At 37.1% G+C, this 22,131-nt stretch overlaps 1 protein-coding gene across 9 annotated transcripts in view; it reads left to right on the forward strand.

Moving 5' to 3' along the window:
* SBNO1 (strawberry notch homolog 1) overlaps positions 1–22,131 on the forward strand; it is a 42,721-nt gene that overhangs the window by 14,590 nt on the left and 6,000 nt on the right. For all 9 annotated transcript variants that reach the window (XM_050923468.1, XM_050923470.1, XM_050923471.1 and 6 more), the window contains 23 exons: positions 693–789; positions 3,455–3,615; positions 3,802–3,935; positions 4,084–4,174; positions 6,494–6,655; positions 7,407–7,542; positions 7,622–7,727; positions 9,119–9,272; positions 10,417–10,599; positions 10,866–10,963; positions 11,130–11,281; positions 11,678–11,875; positions 12,239–12,409; positions 12,522–12,691; positions 14,204–14,335; positions 17,734–17,869; positions 18,626–18,738; positions 18,837–18,908; positions 19,470–19,569; positions 20,325–20,399; positions 20,736–20,882; positions 20,982–21,076; positions 21,333–21,425. In XM_050923468.1, the coding sequence (XP_050779425.1) occupies positions 693–789; positions 3,455–3,615; positions 3,802–3,935; positions 4,084–4,174; positions 6,494–6,655; positions 7,407–7,542; positions 7,622–7,727; positions 9,119–9,272; positions 10,417–10,599; positions 10,866–10,963; positions 11,130–11,281; positions 11,678–11,875; positions 12,239–12,409; positions 12,522–12,691; positions 14,204–14,335; positions 17,734–17,869; positions 18,626–18,738; positions 18,837–18,908; positions 19,470–19,569; positions 20,325–20,399; positions 20,736–20,882; positions 20,982–21,076; positions 21,333–21,425 (2,976 nt within the window). The remainder of the gene's footprint in view (positions 1–692; positions 790–3,454; positions 3,616–3,801; positions 3,936–4,083; positions 4,175–6,493; positions 6,656–7,406; positions 7,543–7,621; positions 7,728–9,118; positions 9,273–10,416; positions 10,600–10,865; positions 10,964–11,129; positions 11,282–11,677; positions 11,876–12,238; positions 12,410–12,521; positions 12,692–14,203; positions 14,336–17,733; positions 17,870–18,625; positions 18,739–18,836; positions 18,909–19,469; positions 19,570–20,324; positions 20,400–20,735; positions 20,883–20,981; positions 21,077–21,332; positions 21,426–22,131) is intronic.

The following is a 22,131-nucleotide window of genomic DNA, read 5'->3' on the forward strand; positions in this document are numbered from 1 at the left end:
CTTTTTAAGTTACTTTACGGGTATATATGCTGAGGTACACTCTCACATGCACATCTGTGAACCTACATTTAATCTGTAGCATGCTGACTGACTGCAGTAAAATAGAATCATACTCCTTTTTAGCACCCCCTTATCTAAATATTAGTTATGTCCCTTGTGTGTCCCTGGTTATGTACTGTAGACTTATGCGCCAAAGTTTTTAATTCATCGCAAGGCGAACCAATAGCTTCCCATTGGTTCTCATTACATTTGGATAATTGAAGTTCAATTAAAATTATGCCAACTGGTGTATAAAATCAACTTTTAAAATGGCACATTTTGGACTAAAAGCTTTATAAAAGTGTTGTCCACTGGCTTAGATGGAGTGCTCATGCTGCTTTGCAGGTTTTATGTTTTTGGCTCACATTTCCTATGCTAGTATCGTTTAACTCACTTTCCAGTGATACTTGCATCCAATGGAATGCCACTGTCTGTGAAGGGAGTCCCTACAAAAAGAATATGGCTGTTGAAGCCTTCTGAAATCTTGTAATTGATGTTTCTGTTGTGCTCTGGTTCAGGTAGTGCACTGTTGTGGAAACAATACTAATGTCAATGTCTGTATTCTAGCTTCCACTCCATATGCCTGTACACTTCTAGGATGTTGAGCATCAGCAATGTATCATTTGACTAATGCAGATATATTTGTATTATAGAAAGTGCCAGTAATAAAAGAGGAAGAGGAACCTGAGGAGGAGGATGAAGAAGAAATGGGTCATGCAGAGACATATGCAGAGTATATGCCAATAAAATGTATGACTCTCGGTTTTCATCCAAAAACTGAAACTCTTTAAATGGTTTAGTGCCAAAATTCCTAACAGAATATGCAAAGACAGACTAGTAATGCTTTATAATGCATCAAAATCAAATAACTAAAAGGGGACCAGATTTTGCTCTTGTGGAGAAAATTGCTTTCTCCTGCAACAGTCAACTTTTGAAAGACACACTCAAATCTTTGAACTTGGCCTAGGCCAGGTCTGATACTATTTTTGGTTTAACTTTCTATCAATAGTTCATGAAGAATGGTAAGTTTTTAAAATAACATAGTTGGTAAGCCAAAACTTTGGCTTGCCAATGATCTTTAGAATTGTGTCCATCTGTGCACATAATTTTAAAACAGTTGTTCCTGACTGCTCAGGACTGAACTGTTGCCTTTGTATTAAGGGGCTTTGTCTTATTAGCTAAGTAAAGCATTTCAGTCACTTGATTACTGAGCAGTCACTATCCTAGGTCTAAGCGCTGGCTGGGGAAGTGTTTACATGTGTATAATTTAAGTGAATGGTCAAATTTGGCCCTAATTTTATTTTTTTTAACAGCTTTTATAGAACCAAAGATTACTCGAAATATTTCCAGTTTTTCTTATTTTGGAAATAATTTGTCTTTAAAGCAAATGAACATTACTCTGCAGATGGATACTTAAACTTTGCAACACTAAGAATATGGAAATAACTGACTTAATTGATTTGTTTCTCTGTCCAATCTGACATGTAAATAGAACAGGGGTAGGAAACCTATGGCATGTGTGCCAAAGGCAGCACACAAGCTGATTTTCAGTGGCATTCACACTTCCCGGGTCCTGGCATTTTAATATAATTTTAAATGAAGCTTCTTAAACATTTTAAAAACCTTATTTACTTTACATGCAACAATAGTTTAGTTATATATTAGACTTATAGAAACAGACCTTTTAAAATTGTTAAAATGTATTACTGGCATGCAAAACCTTAAATTAGAGTGAATAAACGAAGACTCGGCACACCATGTCTGAAAGGTTGCCGACCCCTGAAATAGAACATAAGTAATGACAAGTAGATTAAATTGCTAAAAATTTAACTTTTAATAGCCTTTGGTGTTCCTAACATAGGTTTAAGAAAAAAATACAGCATGATTTTAAGCAGTGTTTGAATCCCCTGGTTCATGCTATGTGTGTAAATACAGGTCTGTTGAAGGCACTCCCCCACTAAAATGTTCATATTTTTAAGGGCAAAAGTTACCAATAAGATCATCTCTGTGGAACTCCAGGATACACAGGAAATAGAATTTCACCCCATGTTGTAACTTTAAAATCAATAGTTCTTTTGCATATGTGTCCAAAAAATGTTTTGCTTTCCCCTGTCTCTCCATCCTGGTTGCCTTTATTTTTCCACAGCAGGATGTGGCACCAATTTCCTCCCCCAAAAAGTAAACCTTATCCTTTGCAGCAGCACTATAGTAGCCCACTTCTCCTAAGGCATCTCCTTTTATTTTTGCTTTCACTGCTGCTTTCAGCTGAAGAGTTCACTTATTGGAATAAAAATATTTAAGAGCTACACCCATTATGCTCAGTGTGTTGGAAAGACACACGATACTTTTTCTGTGTAGTTAATGTAAAATTGCACTCCTAAGTGTATTATCTTACTGAAATGTATGTAACAGATTCTGTGGGAACCCAAGGAATGTAAGATTGTAAATTATTATCCATCTTTTATTACAGCTCAACATGAGTGAAAAACAGGAGTTTAGTTTAAGCAATTCAATGTGTCACGGAACAGAAACTGGTTTTCAAATGCCCTTAAGCTCCCATATTGATGACATTGCTATAGTCTCATCTGTATATGTAACCAAATGGTACAATAACATTAAGTCTATTTAAGTGACCTGCAAAGCTTTTTGGATTTTTTTTTCTAACAACCCTCATATGACAGCGTATGTTTAAGTTCTCGTAACATTTTTAAAAATTCTTTTCCTGTTTTGTATTCCTTTGAAGAGTGTGTCTTGGGAGTGCCTTTTCTCTCAGTTCATGTAACTTCATTTTTTGTGGATTAGTGACATCACAAACCCAGTGGAAATGTGTGCTAATCACTGAGTAATCTGAGCTGCTCCTAGTCAGACTCTTCTCTTCCCACACTCTGTGCTATGGTATTGCTAGATTGCGTACGTGGTCAGACAATGCGTAAATAAAGAATGGTTGAGGAAAGCAATTTATATGCTCTTGATATGAGCATGGCAGTGATATCATCAGAGGGCAGAGCTTACGTCCCTCAGGGGACTTTTCTGTGAGGGAAGGCAGAATTTAGAGCCAGTAGTTTTAATGTAATAGGGAGATTTTGACAAAGCAGAAGTGGCTCTTCATGTACCATGAGTCTTACAAGCTGAAAGTGAACAAAATCAAAAGCTTTGAAGGTCACCTTTAAGTTACTTTCATTATATGAAATCTTGGATTAATGCACTTTTTCTTAAAGGGACACCATTTCATATATAAAGAGCAGGAGCTGGATTCAAAAGAGCATAGGAATTTAGAGTTGTCCTGCATTTAACCTTAATCATGAACCAAAAATATCTAATCTTGGAAGTTGTTCTGGGGATTTATCCACTTCTGAAATAACTAATGTAACTGTTCTGAATTATGTTTAGAACTAGTGTTTTTTTCCCAAACTAGTAAAAATTGGTCTGCGTCATCCTGATCCAGTAGTAGAAACAAGTTCGTTATCCAGTGTAACCCCTCCTGAAGTATGGTATCAGACATCAATATCTGAAGAAAGTATTGATAATGGTTGGCTGTCGGCATTGCAACTTGAAGCAATTACTTATGCAGCCCAGGTATGTTGCACTATAGTATTTTTAAAAAACTTTATTTTAAGAATACAAAGGTCTACTGAAGGACTAAACTTTGCCTTTCAGGATCAGCTTGTGAAAGGGTGGGAGGGATAGCATGGACTCTTCTGTCCCTGCCGGAATCTTTAAATGATCCATTTTTGAAAACTTAAAACATGTTTTCTTTCACAGCAACATGAAACATTCCTGCCTAATGGAGACAGAGCTGGATTCTTGATAGGTGATGGTGCTGGTGTAGGAAAAGGAAGGACCATAGCTGGAATAATCTATGAAAATTACCTGCTGGGTAGAAAAAGAGCTGTATGGTAAATTAACTATTTGTGATAAACATTGTAGTAGTTGCAATATTTAAAGTTAGTGTAAGCTTCTTTGGACAAAAGTCTTGGATTGTGGTTTTTTTGGTCTTTTGCTCTAATAATTTTACAGATTATATGCTCTTTTGTTTGTACCTAGGTTTAGTGTATCAAATGATCTGAAATATGATGCTGAAAGAGACTTGAGAGACATTGGCGCAAAAAATATTTTGGTTCATTCCTTAAACAAGGTGTGGAAACTTTTTACTATGTACAATTGAGGCAAACCTTTAGGTATGCTCGTGTGATGAGACATGCATGTTACGGTTTAATACTATTCTTAAATTTTATGTTGAAACAAACCAGATTAATGGTGACCAGATACTCAACACAATTAATATTAACAATAAGGGAAAAAGAATGCACTCCAAGGACCTAGGGAATTATAGACTAGTCAGTCTGACTTAAATATCTGGAAGGATACTGGAACAAATGATTAAACAATCAGTTTGTAAGGACCTGAAGGATAATATGGTTATAAGAAGTAGCCAGCATGGATTTGTCCAGAACAGATCATGCAAAACCAACCTAATTTCCTTTTTTTGACATGTTTACCAGCTTAGTGGATGGGGTGCAACAGTAGATGTGATATAGCTTGATGTTAGTTATGTTTTTGACACAGTCATAATGTGTCTGTCTCATAAGAAAACAGGGGAAATGTGGTCTAGATGAAATTACTATAAGGTGGGTGCACAACTGGTGGAAAGACCATACTCATAGTAATTGTCAATGTTTCACTGTCAAACTGAGAGGGTATATCTAGTGGGGTGTCTCAGGGTCAGTCTTGGGTCTGGTACTGTAGTATTTTATTAGTGACTTAAATAATGCATAGAGAGTATATGTGTATAATTTGCAGATGACTCCGAACTGGGAGGCTTTACAAGCATTTTGGAGAACAGGATTAGAATTCAAAAGAAGCTTGACAAATTGGAGAATTGGTCTGAATTCAACAAGATTAAAATAAATAAATATCAGTGCAAAATACTTCACTTAGGAAGCAAAAATCAAATGCTCAACTACAAAATGGGGGAGTCACTGGCTAAGTGGTAGAACTTCTGAAAAGGATCTGGGGGTTGAAGTGGATCACAAATTAAATGAATCAACAATGTGACTTAACTGCAAAAAAGGCTAATATTCTGGGGTGTATTAACAGGAATGTTGTAAGTAAGTATGCGGTAATTGACCCACTTCTTGGAACTGGTGAGGCCACAGCTGGAGAACTGTGTGCAACTCTGGGTGCTATGTTTTAAGACAGATGTGGACAAGCTTGGCGAGAGTCCAGAGGAGAACAAAAATACATTTTAGAAAACCTGACCTATAGGAAAGGTTAAAAGAACTGGACTTGTTTAGTCTTGAGAGAAGATGACTGAGGGGGGACTTTGCTAATAATCTCCAAATATGCTAAGGTCATTTATAAAGCAGATGGTGAACAATTGTTCACCGTGTCCACAGAAGCTAGAATGAGAAGTAATGGGCTTAATCTGCAGCAAGGGAGATTTTGGTTAGGCATTAGGAAAACCTTTTAAACTTTCTAAGCATAGTTAAACTCTGGAATAGGGTTCCAGGAGAGATTGTGGAACTGTCAACATTGGCGACTTTTTAAAAACAGGGATGGTGTAGGTTTACTTGGTCCTGCCTCAGCGCAGGGGGTTGGAGTTGATCACTTCTTGAGGACCCTTCCAGCCCTACATTTTTATAATTCCTAGTGCCATGTAGATGATTTTGTTCAGTTAATCTCTAAATTTGCAAATAATTAGCCATATATTCCTAACTTCAAGCATAAATAGTGCCCTTAACTTCTGACTAGAAGTCCTTTTAGAGCTGTGCAGGGAATATTGCTTCAAATTTTTTTTTTTTTGGGTTTGGCATTTTTATTGCTTATTTTTCTTTTAATGATAAATGTCTAGCTGTAAAGCAGATGCCTTGCTATGGTAAGAGCTAAGTGCTGTTACCGGTTATATTCACTATCTGACTTGAAATGATTTTGCTTCCTCTTTTTAAAGTCTGTTGGACCAGTGACTTTAGGAAACAGATGAATAAATCGTTGATTTTTAGAGTGTTAAGACAATTCACTTTTAGTAGCCCCTGTAAATAAATTTGATCTCTTGGCTAAATGCTGTATTCAGCTTAAAATAGGGAAAAAAAAAATTCTGAGCAGCTTCTGACTTGTGATAACACATCTTATCTCTACACTAGGGAAAACCCTTAAATTAGGGGCCTAAACTGTAAAATCTGCAATCGTGGAAGTTTATACCTTCCATGATGCACTTACAAGAGAACCACCGTACTAGCCCTTTAACCATATTCCTAGATTGCAAATTGGGACCTTATCCTGTAAATTGAAATCACTAGTGACTTCACTGTTGTGTAAGGAATGCCGAATCAGTGCTTCAATCAGTGTCACTCTTTGAGCATTCACTTAGGTTGTGGGGTATCTCTTCTTGACTAAGATGCGGACAGACCAATTTTTGTAACTTACTAAAATGTAACTTTATCTTTTTTTCTTGCAGTTCAAATATGGGAAAATTTCTTCCAAACATAATGGGAGTGTAAAGAAAGGTGTAATTTTTGCCACATACTCTTCTCTTATTGGTGAAAGTCAATCTGGTGGTAAATACAAAACCAGATTAAAGCAGCTTCTCCACTGGTGTGGTGATGACTTTGATGGAGTTGTATCCTTTCATTTCTTAGTCTGCAAAAGAAATAATTGAACCGTAATATAAAACACACATCTTTTGGTACAAGACAACTGTGTACATTTTATTTACGGTTATATTTTAGGAAGGATTTTTTTTCATTAATTTGAAACGATATAGTTTATCAGACACCACAGATGTTTTCTAAATGCTTTATTCAAAACATGTATCAGACTGTACATGTGACCAACTAGCAGCCTGATTCTGGTACTATATTGATGTAAATCAGGGATTGACTTCAATAGAGTTAATGAACGCACATTGATGTAAACCAGAATGAGATCAGAATCAAGGTGTTGGTCTTTAAATAGGCAAGTTGAGCCTGGAATATGGTCATGAGAAACCTTACCTCTTGGTTAAATTGTACATAATTTCTTTCCAGTTCTTAGGGCCTTTTCCTGTAATTTCTTTGGAGGAAATGCATAGTACTTCAAGAGAATTCATTGCAAAAATACATGAAAACATTATGGTAACTGTATATTTGAATAGTTTAAATTTTAATGTCTTATCATTGCCTTAAAAAACAAAACAAAACACAAACTAAAAACAACCTAGTCAACTTGTTTCTGACTGAAGTCTGTGTAGAACATTTACTAATTAAAACTGACAGCTAATGAAAGTATAGAGTTCACTGCAAAAATTGATGTAAAAAAATCCCTCTCCTTTCTAAAGACCCTGTACTATATTGACGGTGGGATGGCATATTTATTCCTTAATTAATGTTCAGATAGTATTTGATGAATGTCACAAAGCTAAGAATCTGTGTCCTGTTGGTTCTTCAAAACCAACCAAGACCGGCTTAGCTGTATTGGAGCTTCAGAATAAACTTCCGAAGGCTAGAGTTGTTTATGCTAGTGCCACAGGTAAGTACTGCTTAATGCAGACGTTTAGCGAAAACTGACTTTTTATTGGCATTGGTACAGTGTGTGCTATTCCTTTCAGGTGCATCTGAGCCACGAAATATGGCATACATGAACCGTCTGGGAATATGGGGTGAAGGAACCCCATTTAGGGAATTCAGTGACTTTATTCAGGCTGTTGAAAGAAGGTAATGTAATGTCTTAAAGGATTATAGCAAGAACAGCTATAGTTGTGGCTGCATTATGGTTTCCATTTTTCCATTTCAGCCCAGTTTTCAGTCACTTTATAGTTCTCCTGAAACTCTTTCAGGCTTGTTCTGTGTCTAAAAGTGAACCTTTCTTAACTTTTTAGCAAAAAATGAAGTAAATGGAGCTTGGGTAGGGATATACTTCATTTAAAAAAAAATTGTATTTAACTTTCTAAAGCACCTCAGTTTAGGGTAGTATGGTTTTAAATTAGAGAAGTGCAATTGGGTGTTGTAGTGAAATCTGTTTTTGATTTAATTGATCCTCATGAAAAATATATAATGCACACGCTCAGTGCACTTCGTACAGGATAGATTTAGCTGCAAAGTAAAAAGTGTAGTGAAAGGGGCAAACGATTCTGGAGGTCTGGTGCGTGGTTTGTAAGGTCAGCAGAAGTCCTGCTTCTCAGGCCTTTCAGGTGGTCCTTAGTCAGTTAGTTCTAGATTATGGAATTTACACTGTTTCTCATTGAATGAAAACCAGAATACCTTTTAAAGGAAATGGACGCTTCATTGCCCAGAACTCCCAAATAAAAAAAACAAACCTGGGAAGTGCCATACAATACAATGCAAGTGTAACATTCTCTAACAATTTAATTCCCATTCCCATGGTTATAATATTTGAAAAATATTACATTTCATACTTTTTTTCTAAATCTTAGATCCTCTTGTGTATCATCTTGTATTGTGTATGACAGTGTTCACCAGTCATATGAAAAGTACAAAATAGACTATACTAGTACAAACATACTATGTATTAAGTGTGCAAGAAAAGAGTGATACTAAATACATAGGCCTAAGTTTTTCAGCTAAATTAACTTCGTAGTTGACTGCCTTAGCCCCTGCCTGCACCTAAGGCCATGCTTATGGTTGAGAAGAATTTATAATATCTGGCTGCTTAAGAGCCAAATTTGGCTCTTATGCTAGTGTAAATGAGTAACTGAATTAGCAGAAAATGTACTCATTTAACACACTCTGGAGAAGTGCATATAAATAAATCTGTCATACACTAATTTCATGCCAAAGTTAGTTAAATATAAAAATGGGAAAAAAAATACAAGATGGCTACCCATGCATATGTTAGGTCATTCGAAAGGTAGGCTGTGTGAGAATTATCTAAACAGTCATGTTGCAGGGCATATTCACAAGAGGGCAGAGTTATGGTTGTGCATGCAACCTGATCTCTAATACTTTCTGATTTTGTGTTTAATCATACAACTCTAATGCTCGCACACATTGGTTGTATAGAATAAATATTAATTTCTTAGTTTTCATAGTGTACTTAAATATGTATTTACTTCTAAACCACTTTGTGTTTTTTTTGTTTTATTCAGAGGTGTGGGTGCCATGGAAATAGTTGCTATGGATATGAAACTGAGAGGAATGTACATAGCAAGACAGTTAAGCTTTTCAGGTGTGACCTTCAAAATTGAAGAAGTTTTACTTTCACAGAACTACATTAAAATGTATAATAAATCTGTGAAACTGGTAAGAATTTATTCAGTTTTTATATCTTCATGACAGTTTGAACTGGTAGAGGCTGAGAACTTAATGGATGGAGATAATTTGCTGTCAGATTATATGTCTTGATTATATACAGCATATGCTGCTGTTATAGGAGAAGAATAAAGTCCGTTAGCTTCGCTTTTAGTATGAAGGTTCCATTACATATGGCTTTTCCTTGGAGAAGGGAGCTGCTCCTACTCTGTAATATAAAAGTTTAAAAGAATTTAATTCAGAAACATTTTTAAATGAGTTATTACAAAATCACAACAGAGTTCAAGCTTTATACTACATTACTTATTCCCAATCTTGTGCATAACAAGTCTGAATGGCTTATCACTGTAAAAATTCAGACTTCTTAATCTTCAGAAGGAATTCTCCTATAAAATTGTGTGAACTTCTTATGAAAATTTAGTTCAAATTGAGTTAAATTGTAATGAAATAACTCATAATTTTAATGAGCCATCTTTACAAATAAGGAAGTTGCAGTTAGTTTCTATAATTCACTTAACTCTTGGCTATTGCAATGGTCATTTCTGGTTACTTGGTTCATATACACTAATGCAATTTTTCTACATAGAAAAACTGTAGAAATGAGTACCTTATACTGGATAATTGGATGGAACATAGTGTACATAATTGCATAAATTATTGTGTACATAAAAATGCCAAGATCTATGTTGAGATATTATTATTGTTATATTTAAATTTGTAATGAAGGCATGTTTAATGCTTTCTGAAGTCTATCTTATCTTGAGCCAACCTTCTTGGTAAGTTTTCAAAACTTCACAGCATTAATTCTTCTGCACAAAACTATCCTGATTAGAACAGTCGCTTTTCATAGTTTGTCCCTAGTTTCTGGCAGACAGGCAGGCAGTTTGTTTTCAGAACAGTGTCTCTTTAGCTCACTCACATGGAACATTTTGCTATATACTTATTTGGTGTTGGATCTTCTGTCAGAGGACCATTTGTTATTGTGCACTCTCTTGTCCACCATTGCTTTTCAGTTCTAATAGTGCTATAAAAGACTACACGTTTCTTTCTTTGCCTGTTCTGTATCAAGTGACAGTAGAATGTATCCGTCTACTTTGAAAGGTGTGATATGTAAGACTTTTGATTTCTTCTTCAGTGGGTGAATGCCAGAGAGAAATTTCAACAAGCAGCTGATCTTATTGATGCAGAGCAACGCATGAAAAAGTCTATGTGGGGTCAGTTTTGGTCAGCCCACCAGAGATTTTTCAAGTACCTCTGCATAGCATCCAAAGTCAAAAGGGTGGTCCAGCTAGCTAGAGAAGAAATCAAGAATGGGAAAGTAAGTTGTTTAAGTCTGGTAGTAGTTCAGAATGTCTTGGAAACCTCTCTAAGTGTAGTACCATCCAAATTACTTGTTCAAATGGCTTTGTTTCTAATACTAGTGTGTTTTGAAGGTGTGTGGTGACATGCTTTTCAGCTTTCTGAGTTTGTTCTTGGTTGTGAATCCCTGTTTGTCTAACTTACGAGAAGTAAAAATACATGGTTTTTTTTTTAAATCAGAATCTCAGGGCTTTGTGTTAATTGTATTTTTTCCCCCCTTTACAGTGTGTTGTTATTGGACTACAGTCCACAGGAGAAGCAAGAACTTTAGAAGCCTTAGAGGAGGGTGGTGGTGAATTGAATGACTTTGTTTCCACAGCAAAGTAAGTCTTCCTTTTTTTTGCTGCTGTATCAATGTGTCTGAGTGAATTTTAATGCCAAAGAATGGGGAAAAACTGAAAAGTTGCTGTATAATCATTTCCCCCCCCCCCCCCGGTTGAAAATTGGGCAGAGGAACATTCTTTCTTAATTTTGTTTTTCCTTACACAGAGGAGTACTCCAGTCTCTCATTGAGAAGCACTTCCCAGCTCCTGACAGGAAGAAGCTTTTTAGTTTGCTGGGAATAGATCTAACTGCTCAAAGTAATAACAATTCACCTAGGGACAGTCCTTGCAAGGAGAATAAAATAAAGAAACGGAAAGGTAAAGTGTAAGCTGCTATTTTTTATGTATTTGTTATACTATTGAAGTAATGGCAGCACTTGGAGAATTGCACAGAATAAGATTCTTTGTAGAATAATCTTTTTGTGGGTGGCAAATGGAAACGATTGGGACAGCTAATGGAATCTGGTTATTGGAGGACCAAAGCTTGCACCTTCCATCTGTTTGATAGTATAGATATGCAGGAAAGTTGCACCCTTTGTGATTCACCAAAAAATTTAAAGATTTAAACTGTTAAATTCATGTACTTTGTTACAATTCACCCAAAAGCCCCATTTCAGTACTGAGGCTCCATTTTTTCTTTGTCAGTGCAGAAGTATGAAAACAGACTGTGGAAAAATAGAATACAGATCATGTTCTTATTTTGGGGGGAAATAGGTGAGGAAATAACTAGAGAAACCAAGAAAGCTCGTAAAACAAGTGGCCTCACTGGGAGCAGTTCCGATGAGAGTGAAAGCGAGTCCGATGCCTCAGACAATGAAGAAAGTGACAACGAGAGCTCTAAGTTTTTGAGTTCTGGAGATGATGATGACTTCAACCCATTTAGAGATGAATCTAGTGAGGATGATGAAGATGGTAAGATAATGTGAATACTCTTCATTAAGAATTTAGCTGTATTTCTAAATATTACATGTCATATATAGCTTTATTTAACACTTCAGTATGAGACAAAATAGATGGCATTTGTTATAAATGTATAATATGAAGAAGTAGGTCCTGAAATTAAACAGTTCTAAAACTGTCATTTTACCCTAAGTGTTTTTCCTGTGATACGTCAAATACAGCTATCTTTTTAAAGTATTTTTTTAACTGCTTTTACGACCTAGAATTTAACTAACTAGAAGATACGTAGAATTTGTCACTGTACTTAGGAAAGTCAATTTGTTTGAAAGTGCGGAAGTGTCTTGACTATTTACGTAATATTTTCTTTAACTTCAGACCCCTGGTTAATTAGAAAAGACCATAAGAAAAATAAAGACAAGAAAAAGAAGAAAAGTATAGACCCAGATTCCATTCAGAGTGCCTTATTAGCTTCTGGTCTTGGATCAAAACGACCTAGCAGTTTTTCTTCCGTTCCTGTTACCACTGCTTCTAGTACAAATACATCAGGTATCAATGAGTTTTGGAATTATTTGGAGTGTCTCTACTTTTTCCCCAACAATTGCAAAACATTTAAAAAAGCTTAAATTCTTAAGGAATTGTTTTTGTCTATAAATTTCAGCTAACAGTAATACCAACAGCAGCTTTGTAACAAGTCAAGATGCTGTTGAAAGAGCCCAGCAGATGAAAAAAGAATTGCTTGATAAACTGGAAAAACTAGCTGAAGACCTTCCTCCTAATACTTTGGATGAACTTATAGATGAACTTGGTGGTCCTGAGAATGTGGCTGAGGTAGGTCCAGTGTGACTATTGCAAGTGAAGAATTTGCTGTTTCCCTCCGTCTCACTCAATGTTTAGATGTATTTTAGAAATCTGATTGTGGTATTACTATTTTTCAAGATGTGTAGTGATGTGAGCTGCATATTAGAGGATTAAGCTGGTAAGTTAATTAGTCTTGCAGGTCCTTATAACTCCCAACGCTATAGAACAAAATGTAAAGACTGGTGAAGAGAAGGTGCAGAGAAGGGATCTGAATATATGAGGACTGAGTTAAAACTCTGATTTTATTTTTCTGTTTAAAATTGTTGTTAGTAGGAGTTTCCTCATTGGGTGAGAAATGCTGGCTTCTGTCTGTCTTTGTACTATTTCTTAATTTCCTGACTAGTTAGCTAAAGTTGATATACTGTGTGTAGCAACACTTGACTGTGCTATTCTCTTTTTAACTGCAAGTTTCTCTCCCAAAATTCAGGCAGGGAGGACCCAGAGTGGAGCTGAGGACCAGGGAGGGCATGTGTATGAAGCGTCACATAAAGGGCAACATTTTTACCCACTAGTACTAAGAACATTTCTCCTGTAGGTTACCTGTCCGTCCAGCAGAAACAGTCTTTGTTCCCTTAGTTCAGAAGAGACCTTGTTAGTTTCAGTGAAGTTCTGTGGAGTTCTAGCTCCTTTCTTCAGTGCTCTTAAATTCCTCCCCTTACAGGCATCATTTCTGTGGTGTTCTAGCTGCTGATCCAGAGAGCACAGTGTCAAGCTATGATCCTTCACAACTTTCCATACTTCCATTTGCTAAATATTACGGCTTGTCTACACGAACAATTGGATCACGGCAAGCTGGTGTGTGAATCTACCTTGCACTACTAGCCAGTCGCAGTCTAGCTGTCCACGGACAACACACATCAGCAGGGTGTTTTGTTAACAAGTTTTGAGCTAGTTCTGTTTCAAAGGGGACTAATCCACATCAAAGCACTCTGTTAACATGCTTAGTCCTGCCACGAGTGCAGTTGGACTGGACTAGATGACCTCTTGAGGTCCCTTCCGGTCCTATGATTCTGTGATTCTATGCATCAAGAGGGTGCATGCAGACCGTGGCAGGCTATTGCAGGATAAATTCACACTGCAGTTTGCTACTGACTAATTGTTTGTGTAGACAAGGTCTTAGAATTACAAGTTCCATGACGTAACTAAAGTAACAGTTAAATTCTCTAGCTACTAATGATGCCTCCATTATTAGACAATAAAAAACACTAAGATTGGTAATCCTACATACCCCTGCTTTATTGAGTTACCCTTTTGATTCTCAAGGTTATTCCCAAATAGGTGTGTTGTGCACTGCTCAGTATTGCATCAGTCAGGCAGCTTCAGTTATAAAATGTATCTTGGTCTTTGGATACTTGCAGTGAGTTGTTTTGCTGTCCTCTAAGGATAGTGTGTGAATAAATAGCACTGATATTTGAAGTAATTTCATGTTCTGTCATTTCAGCACCTTTATGATAAGGTTAAAAATATTCCTTTATTTTAAAGATGACAGGCCGCAAAGGGAGAGTTGTAAGCAATGATGATGGCAGCATATCTTATGAGTCAAGGTCTGAACTTGATGTACCTGTTGAAATTCTAAATATCACAGAAAAGCAGAGATTCATGGATGGAGACAAGGTAAACTACTTCTGTGTAACTTCAAGGAATTGTTTTATGTTGGAGAAATTATAGCAGGTCTATCCATAAGCTGTCGGCTCTAGACTATTAATGTGTCGTTCCAACCACAGTCTTAGCAGCATAGTATAATAAAAAATTAACTGATCCACAGAATCATATACCCATTTTGTTTCTAAAAGGTCTGTCAAATACACAACTTTTATGGAATGCCCTGAAGGTCAATAGGCTTTTTCAGCTGGGAATGGGAATTTAACCTGTAGCTTTAATAATTCCTTTCTGTTTAAAAGGGGAGACTCAAATTCAAGTTGAAATTTTAGAAGTGTCAATCTTCTGATACAGCACTCATTTAAAAAAAAAATCCAAGGCTTTAGCTCCCCGGCTGCTTATAAATACCTCATCTGGAATACTAGGCAGTACTTGACCCCCTCCATTTCAAAAATGATTTTGCAGTGATAGAGGTATACAGGGAAATCCATGAGTGATTTGTCATGGGGAAAAATTCACGAAGAAAGGCTGAAAAGATTTTGAAAAAACTGAGATTATATACCTTAAAAAGGAGACTGATAAGAGACATAGTTAAAGTGTGAAATAATGGTATAGAGCAGAGAGAGAGAGCTTATATTATAGTAAAAGAACAAGGGGACATGAATGAAATGTGGCTAATTCAAAACTGAGAAGGAAATACTTTTTTACACACTGTAATGTGGCTGGAATTCATTCCCACAGGATGTTGTTGAAACCAAAAGCTTAGCAACATTCAAATAGGGATTGGATATTTTTATGGATAACAAGAATATCTAGAAATGTTATAGTTAATACTAAGATATTTTGGAAAGGATATAAAAACAAGTATCCTGTATCTACCAATGGTGATGTTTCTTGTACCTTCCTCTGAAGTATCTGGTACTGCCCACTGTCAAAGACAGGATGGACCACAAATCTGACTCAATATAGCAATTCCTATGAGAGCAACACCATTAGACGTACTCCGGCCTGTCCTACTTTTCTTTTCTCTCTGTTCACCCATCTGCCTGTTCTGTTGTCAGTTTCAGTTTTTCTGGTAGTACTGGTAAAACTTGTAGAACAGGGATGGGCAAACTTTTTGGCCCGAGGGACACATCTGGGTATGGAAATTATGGTGGGCCATGAATGTTCATGAAATTGGGGGTTGGGGTGAAGGCTCTTTGGTGGGGCTGGGGTGCAGGAGGGTTCTTGGAGCTGGGCAGGAGGGGGTTGGGGCTGGGGATCAGGGGTGCAGGCTCCAGGTAGTGCTTATCTCAGGCAGCTCCCAGAACCAGCGATGTGTCCCCTGCTCTGGTCTCCTAAGTGGAGGCGCAGCCAGGCAGCTCTGTGCACTGCCCTGTCCGCAGGCACCACCCCTGTGGTTCCCATTGGCTGCAGTTATCAGCCAATGGGAGCTGTGGGGGTGGCACTCGAGGCAGGGGCAGCATGTGGAGCCCCCTGACTGCCACTGTGTGTCGGAGCCGGAGAGGGAACATGCCGCTGCTTCCAGGAGCCGCGCAGAGCGGGGCAAGCCCCCAACGCCGGCAGGAGCTCAAGGGACTGATTAAAATGTTTGGAGGGCCAGAAGTGGCTGCTGAACTGTAGTTTGCCCACCCCTGTTATAGAAGTTGTGGAGGCCTGAATGATGTAGCTGACCTTCAACGAAACAAGGAAATAGTTATCGGACTGGCTGCACCTCTGACCCCTTGCTGAGTTCATTGAGTGCACCCGCTTATGTTTCAGGCCTAATGACCTCACCCCTCCTGCGATGGAATCATGCAACTCTCCGGGTCTTAGACTGGGTTCTGCGCTGCAGGACACTGGCTCAACTATACTTTCCCCCAACAGATCCAACTGGGTTCATGTGCCTGCAGTTCTTGCCTCTGAGAGCTTCTGACCAATGCATTAGTGACTCAAAACAGCCTTTTAAAATCAAAGTATTTAACAGTAGGAACAAAACAAGAGAAAAGAGGCTTTAAAACTAAAGTTCCAGGTGTCTGTCTGTCATAGCTAAAGGCTTACCAGCTTCCTGGAAGCTTAGGAAGGCCTAACTTCTTCAGACCCATGGGCTGATGTCTGTCCCCCCATGAATAGCTGCCAACTACTGTTTCCACACTAGATTGAGCAACTTTAACTGTTGTTAGTACGCCTTTTACAGTGCTGTAGCCATGTTTGTCCCAGGATATGAGAGACAAGGTAGTTGAGGCAATATATTTTATTGGACCAACTTCTGTTGATGGAAGGTACAAGCTTTCAGACTACACAGAATTCTTGAGGTCTGAGGAAAACGCCCCCAGACCTGAAGAACTCTATGTAATTTGAAAGCTTGTACCTTCCATAAACCGAAGTAGGTCCAATAAAATTTCTTACTTGCCTTGTCTCTCTGATGGACCTTTTGGTTCCCATCTTTTGCAAAACAAGCTGTGAACTTGGCTGGAGCCGATGAAGTAAGATCTTCCCATTTAATAGCTCAGGCATTGTCTTTTGATTCTCCTCAAAGTGTTTGGCTGGAGGTGTCTCATGTGGAGTCACTGTCTTCCCTTCCTGCTTGTTTTTCCAACAGCCTGCTAGTAAACTAAATCAGTATATTCATACAGTAAATGTTCTAATTAATGGTCTCATACAATATTCAGCAGCTAGAGCTGCTCTATATTGCCTATACCCACAATCCTGTGAGATGCACGCAGACCAACTTGAGAAATCATGTTTTTCCATCTGAAAGTTTTACACTGGCTACTGCTAAAAGTAACTCCTCAGACTACGGAGAGACTATTTTTTTAGCTTGGTGGTTATCTTGCTATACTACCCTCACTAAATTGCTTGAGTGAGTTGTAACTTCACTTTGTTGGAGTTTTGTTGCATGTAAATATTTAAATCTTTTATCCTATTTTATAAATATTAGAGTATTTTCACGTGAGGATCAAATGCCAAAATGGTTTTGTACTTGGCTATCAAGGTACCCTTATCCAGTCATCAGCCGTATAATTTATATTGCTTGTGGTCAGCTGCCACCTTAGTTGCTATAGGAGTTTTTCTCCATTTCTTTCACGGGGGGCTGGCCTACATCACAGGAGCCTCTCCTCTGCCATGGCAGGACTGGATGCAGATCTCTGCTGTTCTCCAACTGCAAGAGGGAGTTGCTGGGGAAGTAAAGTGATAACCCCTTTTGCTCTCTCAAAGGCTGTGTGCCTCTGTAGCATTTGTTTAGCCTAAATGCAAGAAGATTGAAGCTGATTCTCCTCCTCCCCTCGCTCCCCATGTGACAAGTACCAAAGCTAGTGGTGTAGCTCCAGTCACATAGCAATTGGCAATTCCAAAATCAGCTGTTTTTTTTACAGATCTGGAAACTAAGGTTTGGTCTCAAATTCACTGCTAATTTTTCTTCTATGTAAAAGAACATTGCCATCATCTCAGAAGCTGCCAGCTCAGGTATTTCATTACAAGCTGACCGTAGAGCTAAAAATCAGAGGCGGAGAGTGCACATGACTTTGGAGTTACCATGGAGTGCAGATAGAGCAATACAGCAATTTGGTGAGTTAATGGCTGTTTATTTAATTCATCAAGTTCAGAAATAATCTTCTTCACTGGGCATGTTGATGCTTAGTTTTGGTATAATATGGAGTATTCTGTTAGGTGCTGTGAGTTCTCTCTCTGATTCTGGTGAATAAAAGGGTGGTGTATACAGAGATTTTAAGTGTTAGAATTAGTTGGTTTGCATGTTCTGTGCTTCTTCATGAAGTAATCAGAAATTTGGAGTGTTGCATTTGGTCATGTTCATCTGCACATAGTTTTACATTAGTATTTACAGCAAAAGCAACAATTTTTCTAAATGTTGTCTTGCTAGTGGAGCAGGAGGATTGTTAAGTTTAGTTATATTTAAGCGCCACCCCTCTGCCCATCCCATATAAAGCCAACTGCGTATGCCCCTCAGTAGAATTTTTACCTGTAGGCATAGTGTAAAAAGCTTAAGCAAAATTGGTAGTATACCTTGTTTCATAGTATGTGCATCCGCAAACATTCCTCCTTTGTGCATAGCAGTTACTTGTTTCTCTTTACAGGATTTATCTAAAACTGGTATATAAATAGGATGTTTTTCTGAATTTTTTTTAGTCCCTATCACATTGACTCTGCTTAAAAATGTATTAAGTTTGTGTGTGGCAAACGTATCAGTGTCTCCCAATTGCTTGTTTATGATTCTGGAGGAGACTTTGTTCTACTTTCCCATTAAATGTTCTGTGGAGCTCCTGGTTGGTTTTTGTAACACGTTTCTCACCTTCAAATACACAGGAAGAACTCACAGATCAAACCAAGTTACTGCACCAGAGTATGTTTTCCTAATTTCCGAATTGGCAGGAGAGCAAAGATTTGCATCTATAGTTGCCAAAAGACTCGAGAGCTTGGTAAGACTGTTACAGCTCAGTTAAAGCAGTGTACATAGTTTATTTTTGAGTACAGAGATCTTTTGTATGTTTTAATTACAAAGGTATTGTTTTGACAGGGAGCTCTCACTCACGGTGACAGAAGAGCAACAGAAACTCGAGACCTTAGCAGGTTCAACTTTGACAACAAGGTGACATCTCCTTTGTGTGTGGTTGTTTTTTTGCTTTGTTTGTTTTAAATAAAAACAGATTGCAACAATACTTATACTAGGCAAAATGAAAAGCTACCTGTGGCTGTGGAGGAATACCCTCTCATTCTTCTTTTTCAAACTGTTGTATTTTGCTGCTTTCTCTGCCTGCTGTTTGGGGCGGGAATATTGTACTCTGCTTGTAAAGTGCCATGTAAAATTACAGCATATATAGATGATGTAAAGTTCCATGTTTTAACCCTAAGCAGTTTGCTGTCTTTCAGTCAATACGTTGAGCATCCTGAACCTTGGGAAATGAGCATGTTAAGGAGAAATTAACAGACTGGGCTATTACCATACAATACATTTTGTTAAACTGAGAAATTCATTAACATTTTCCCATTTTCTTCTTCCATGCTCTAATTTAGTTGTTTGTAATTTGGATTGTGAATGGAAAAACTATATTTAACCCATGGTGTATATCAGCGTGCATACTATGATTCTGAGGCTTAAACCATATGCAAATTTTTTTCAGTACTGTAACTTATTTTTTTCTTAATACAGTATGGCAGAAATGCTTTGGAGATAGTTATGAAATCCATTGTGAATTTAGATTCCCCAATGGTGTCCCCACCTGCTGACTATCCTGGAGAATTTTTTAAAGGTAATTGTAAGTCACTGTTTTCTAACCGCTAGTTTTTGGTCACCCTTTCTCAAAAACACCTTATTTCTGTTTTTCTAAATGGTAGTGAGTTACGTTTAAATGTAAAGAATTATTCTTGATATCAAGTGGCTTAATTCTGGTTTATATTGCCAGTACAATGCTTCTAATTTGTTTAAATTAACTTTGAATTTTATATACTAGTTCGTAGCCCAAACATGAGATCTATTCCCCCATGATAAATGCAGCTGAATATAATTCCCATAAAAATGTTTAAGGGAAAATATATGGTTATTGTATGCATAGGAAAATTTGGAATTAAATTCTCTTTAAATTCTGTTTTCATATGGGTACCAGTTTCAGGGAATGCTACAGTCTTGTGTAGTTATGGCTATTTAACCACAGTACTATCTGCGACTGTTTAAAAACCTTGCCTAGTTGTCACTCTCTTTTTTAAAACGCTTATTTTGCTCTTCTGTTGATCAAAAATGTAGTAGTAATGGTGTTTCGAATGGACCAGAAACTAAGGCTTTGTATCGTGACTTCCTAGCATATGAATCAGTCACAAATTATATAAATAATGGGGTGTGCAAAGATTTGGAATTGGATTTTTGGGGCAGGAGTGGGGATTATCTGCTGCTCCAGAGGTAACACAAATATTGCTTTCCTAGCTATTTTCATTTTCTTGGCAATGGTATGCTTATTCAGAGGACAGAACAAAGATGGGCTTCAGTCCTTGTAACTTTTTCTTCCCCTAGATGTCCGGCAAGGATTAATAGGTGTGGGCCTAATAAATGTAGAAGACCGATCAGGAATTCTGACACTTGATAAAGGTATTGCTTTTGGTGTATCTGTCAGTGTTGATAGCTGATGTATAATTATTTTTGTCAAATCAGAAATCACTTTTGTGATTATAAAACCACAGACCTGGCAGTGAAATTTGGGGGCAAATGTGGCACCTGAAACTTTTCTTTAACTTCAAATCTAGACATAAATGAATCTCTTTAGGAAATGTATGCTTTTATTTCAAAACTACATGTTTTGCTTTGATCGTTTGAAAGTTTGATTTTTAATTTTTAAAACATTTGAATTCTAGTTTAGGACTTCACTTGTACCAGAATTCTCTCTCCCAAACTGTGCACTTTATACATCATATGTGATTCTTGTAGATTACAACAATATAGGAAAATTCCTGAATAGAATTCTGGGTATGGAAGTGCATCAGCAGAATGCTTTGTTCCAGTATTTCTCGGATACTTTAAATGCAGTTATACAAAATGCTAAAAAGAATGGAAGATATGACATGGGTATTTTAGGTAAGTAAATCAAATTTCTTAATTTTTTTTCTGCTCCTTAATCTCTGCTGCTTTTACATAAATACTTCTGTTTGTTCTTGGTTTTTTTTTTTCTTTAAGATCTTGGGTCTGGAGATGAGAAGGTCAGAAAGGCAGATACTAAGAAGTTTTTAACTCCAGGATACTCTACCTCTGGACATGTAGAATTATACACAGTAAGTTAATTTAATGTTTCTTCAAACTGCCATAACTTTAGTTGCCCTTGAAAATCCTTAATTTAAAACTTCAGTTCTTATATTGAGACTTGGCATCCCAATATGGAGGCTTGTAAACCTGTTACTGAAAGAATTAAGTTCCTTGTCATCTTGTAAAGAGCACTGTTAACTGTTTTGATTTAATTGTTTGTATGTAATCTCAGTAATTGTTCCAAAATGTGGTGTTTAAACATCCTTGTTTTAATGTCTCTTCTAGATCAGTGTAGAAAGAGGAATGTCTTGGGAAGAAGCAACTAAGATTTGGGCTGAGCAAACTGGACCAGATGATGGATTTTATTTATCTTCGCAAGTGAGAATCTACTGTTAAAATGTTCTTTTCATATTTCACAGATGCATTTTTTAACTAAACAATTTTAGGGCTGTCCCAATAAACTTCACTACCTTGATTTCTTTCACATTCAGTTTGTAAAGTGAATATATTCAGAATTTTAAAATTTTAATTTATTTTCAATCCACTACAATCACTTATTTTTTTTATTCAGTTTAGCAAAATGCTTTCAAATTTTTATAAATGAGCAAATTCATGTAACTTTTTAAATCCTGAAGCGCTGATGACAAAACACTACTTTTAAGACATTCAGGACAGGTATCCAGTGTAACCATACACATAGTTTTAAGTGGTATTCATCTTAAAATGTGTGTGCTCATGCTACATGCAAGGAAAACAGTGTATAATCTCAGACATTGGGGTGTGGATTATGGTCATCATGACACACCTCTTGGAAGCCAGTGCCACTGTCTTTCACCTCGTGCCAATCTAACGTTAAGGCATGTCATTACTAGACCACAGTACACACCTTGTTACGTCATATTGGTTAATTCTGTACTCTTTTTAGTTGTAGACCAATAGGTATATAACTATCCACATGTATTACAATTTATTTTGAAGTATACTTGGTGAAATGATTCATTATAATTAGAATCTGGATAGACATTCAACACATCTGCTTCTGTCCACATTTATTGTACGCACAATTATCTGAGAAAGACACTGC

The sequence above is a fragment of the Gopherus flavomarginatus genome, chromosome 15 (genome assembly GCF_025201925.1).
Source record: "Gopherus flavomarginatus isolate rGopFla2 chromosome 15, rGopFla2.mat.asm, whole genome shotgun sequence".
Taxonomy (NCBI): Eukaryota; Metazoa; Chordata; order Testudines; family Testudinidae; genus Gopherus; species Gopherus flavomarginatus.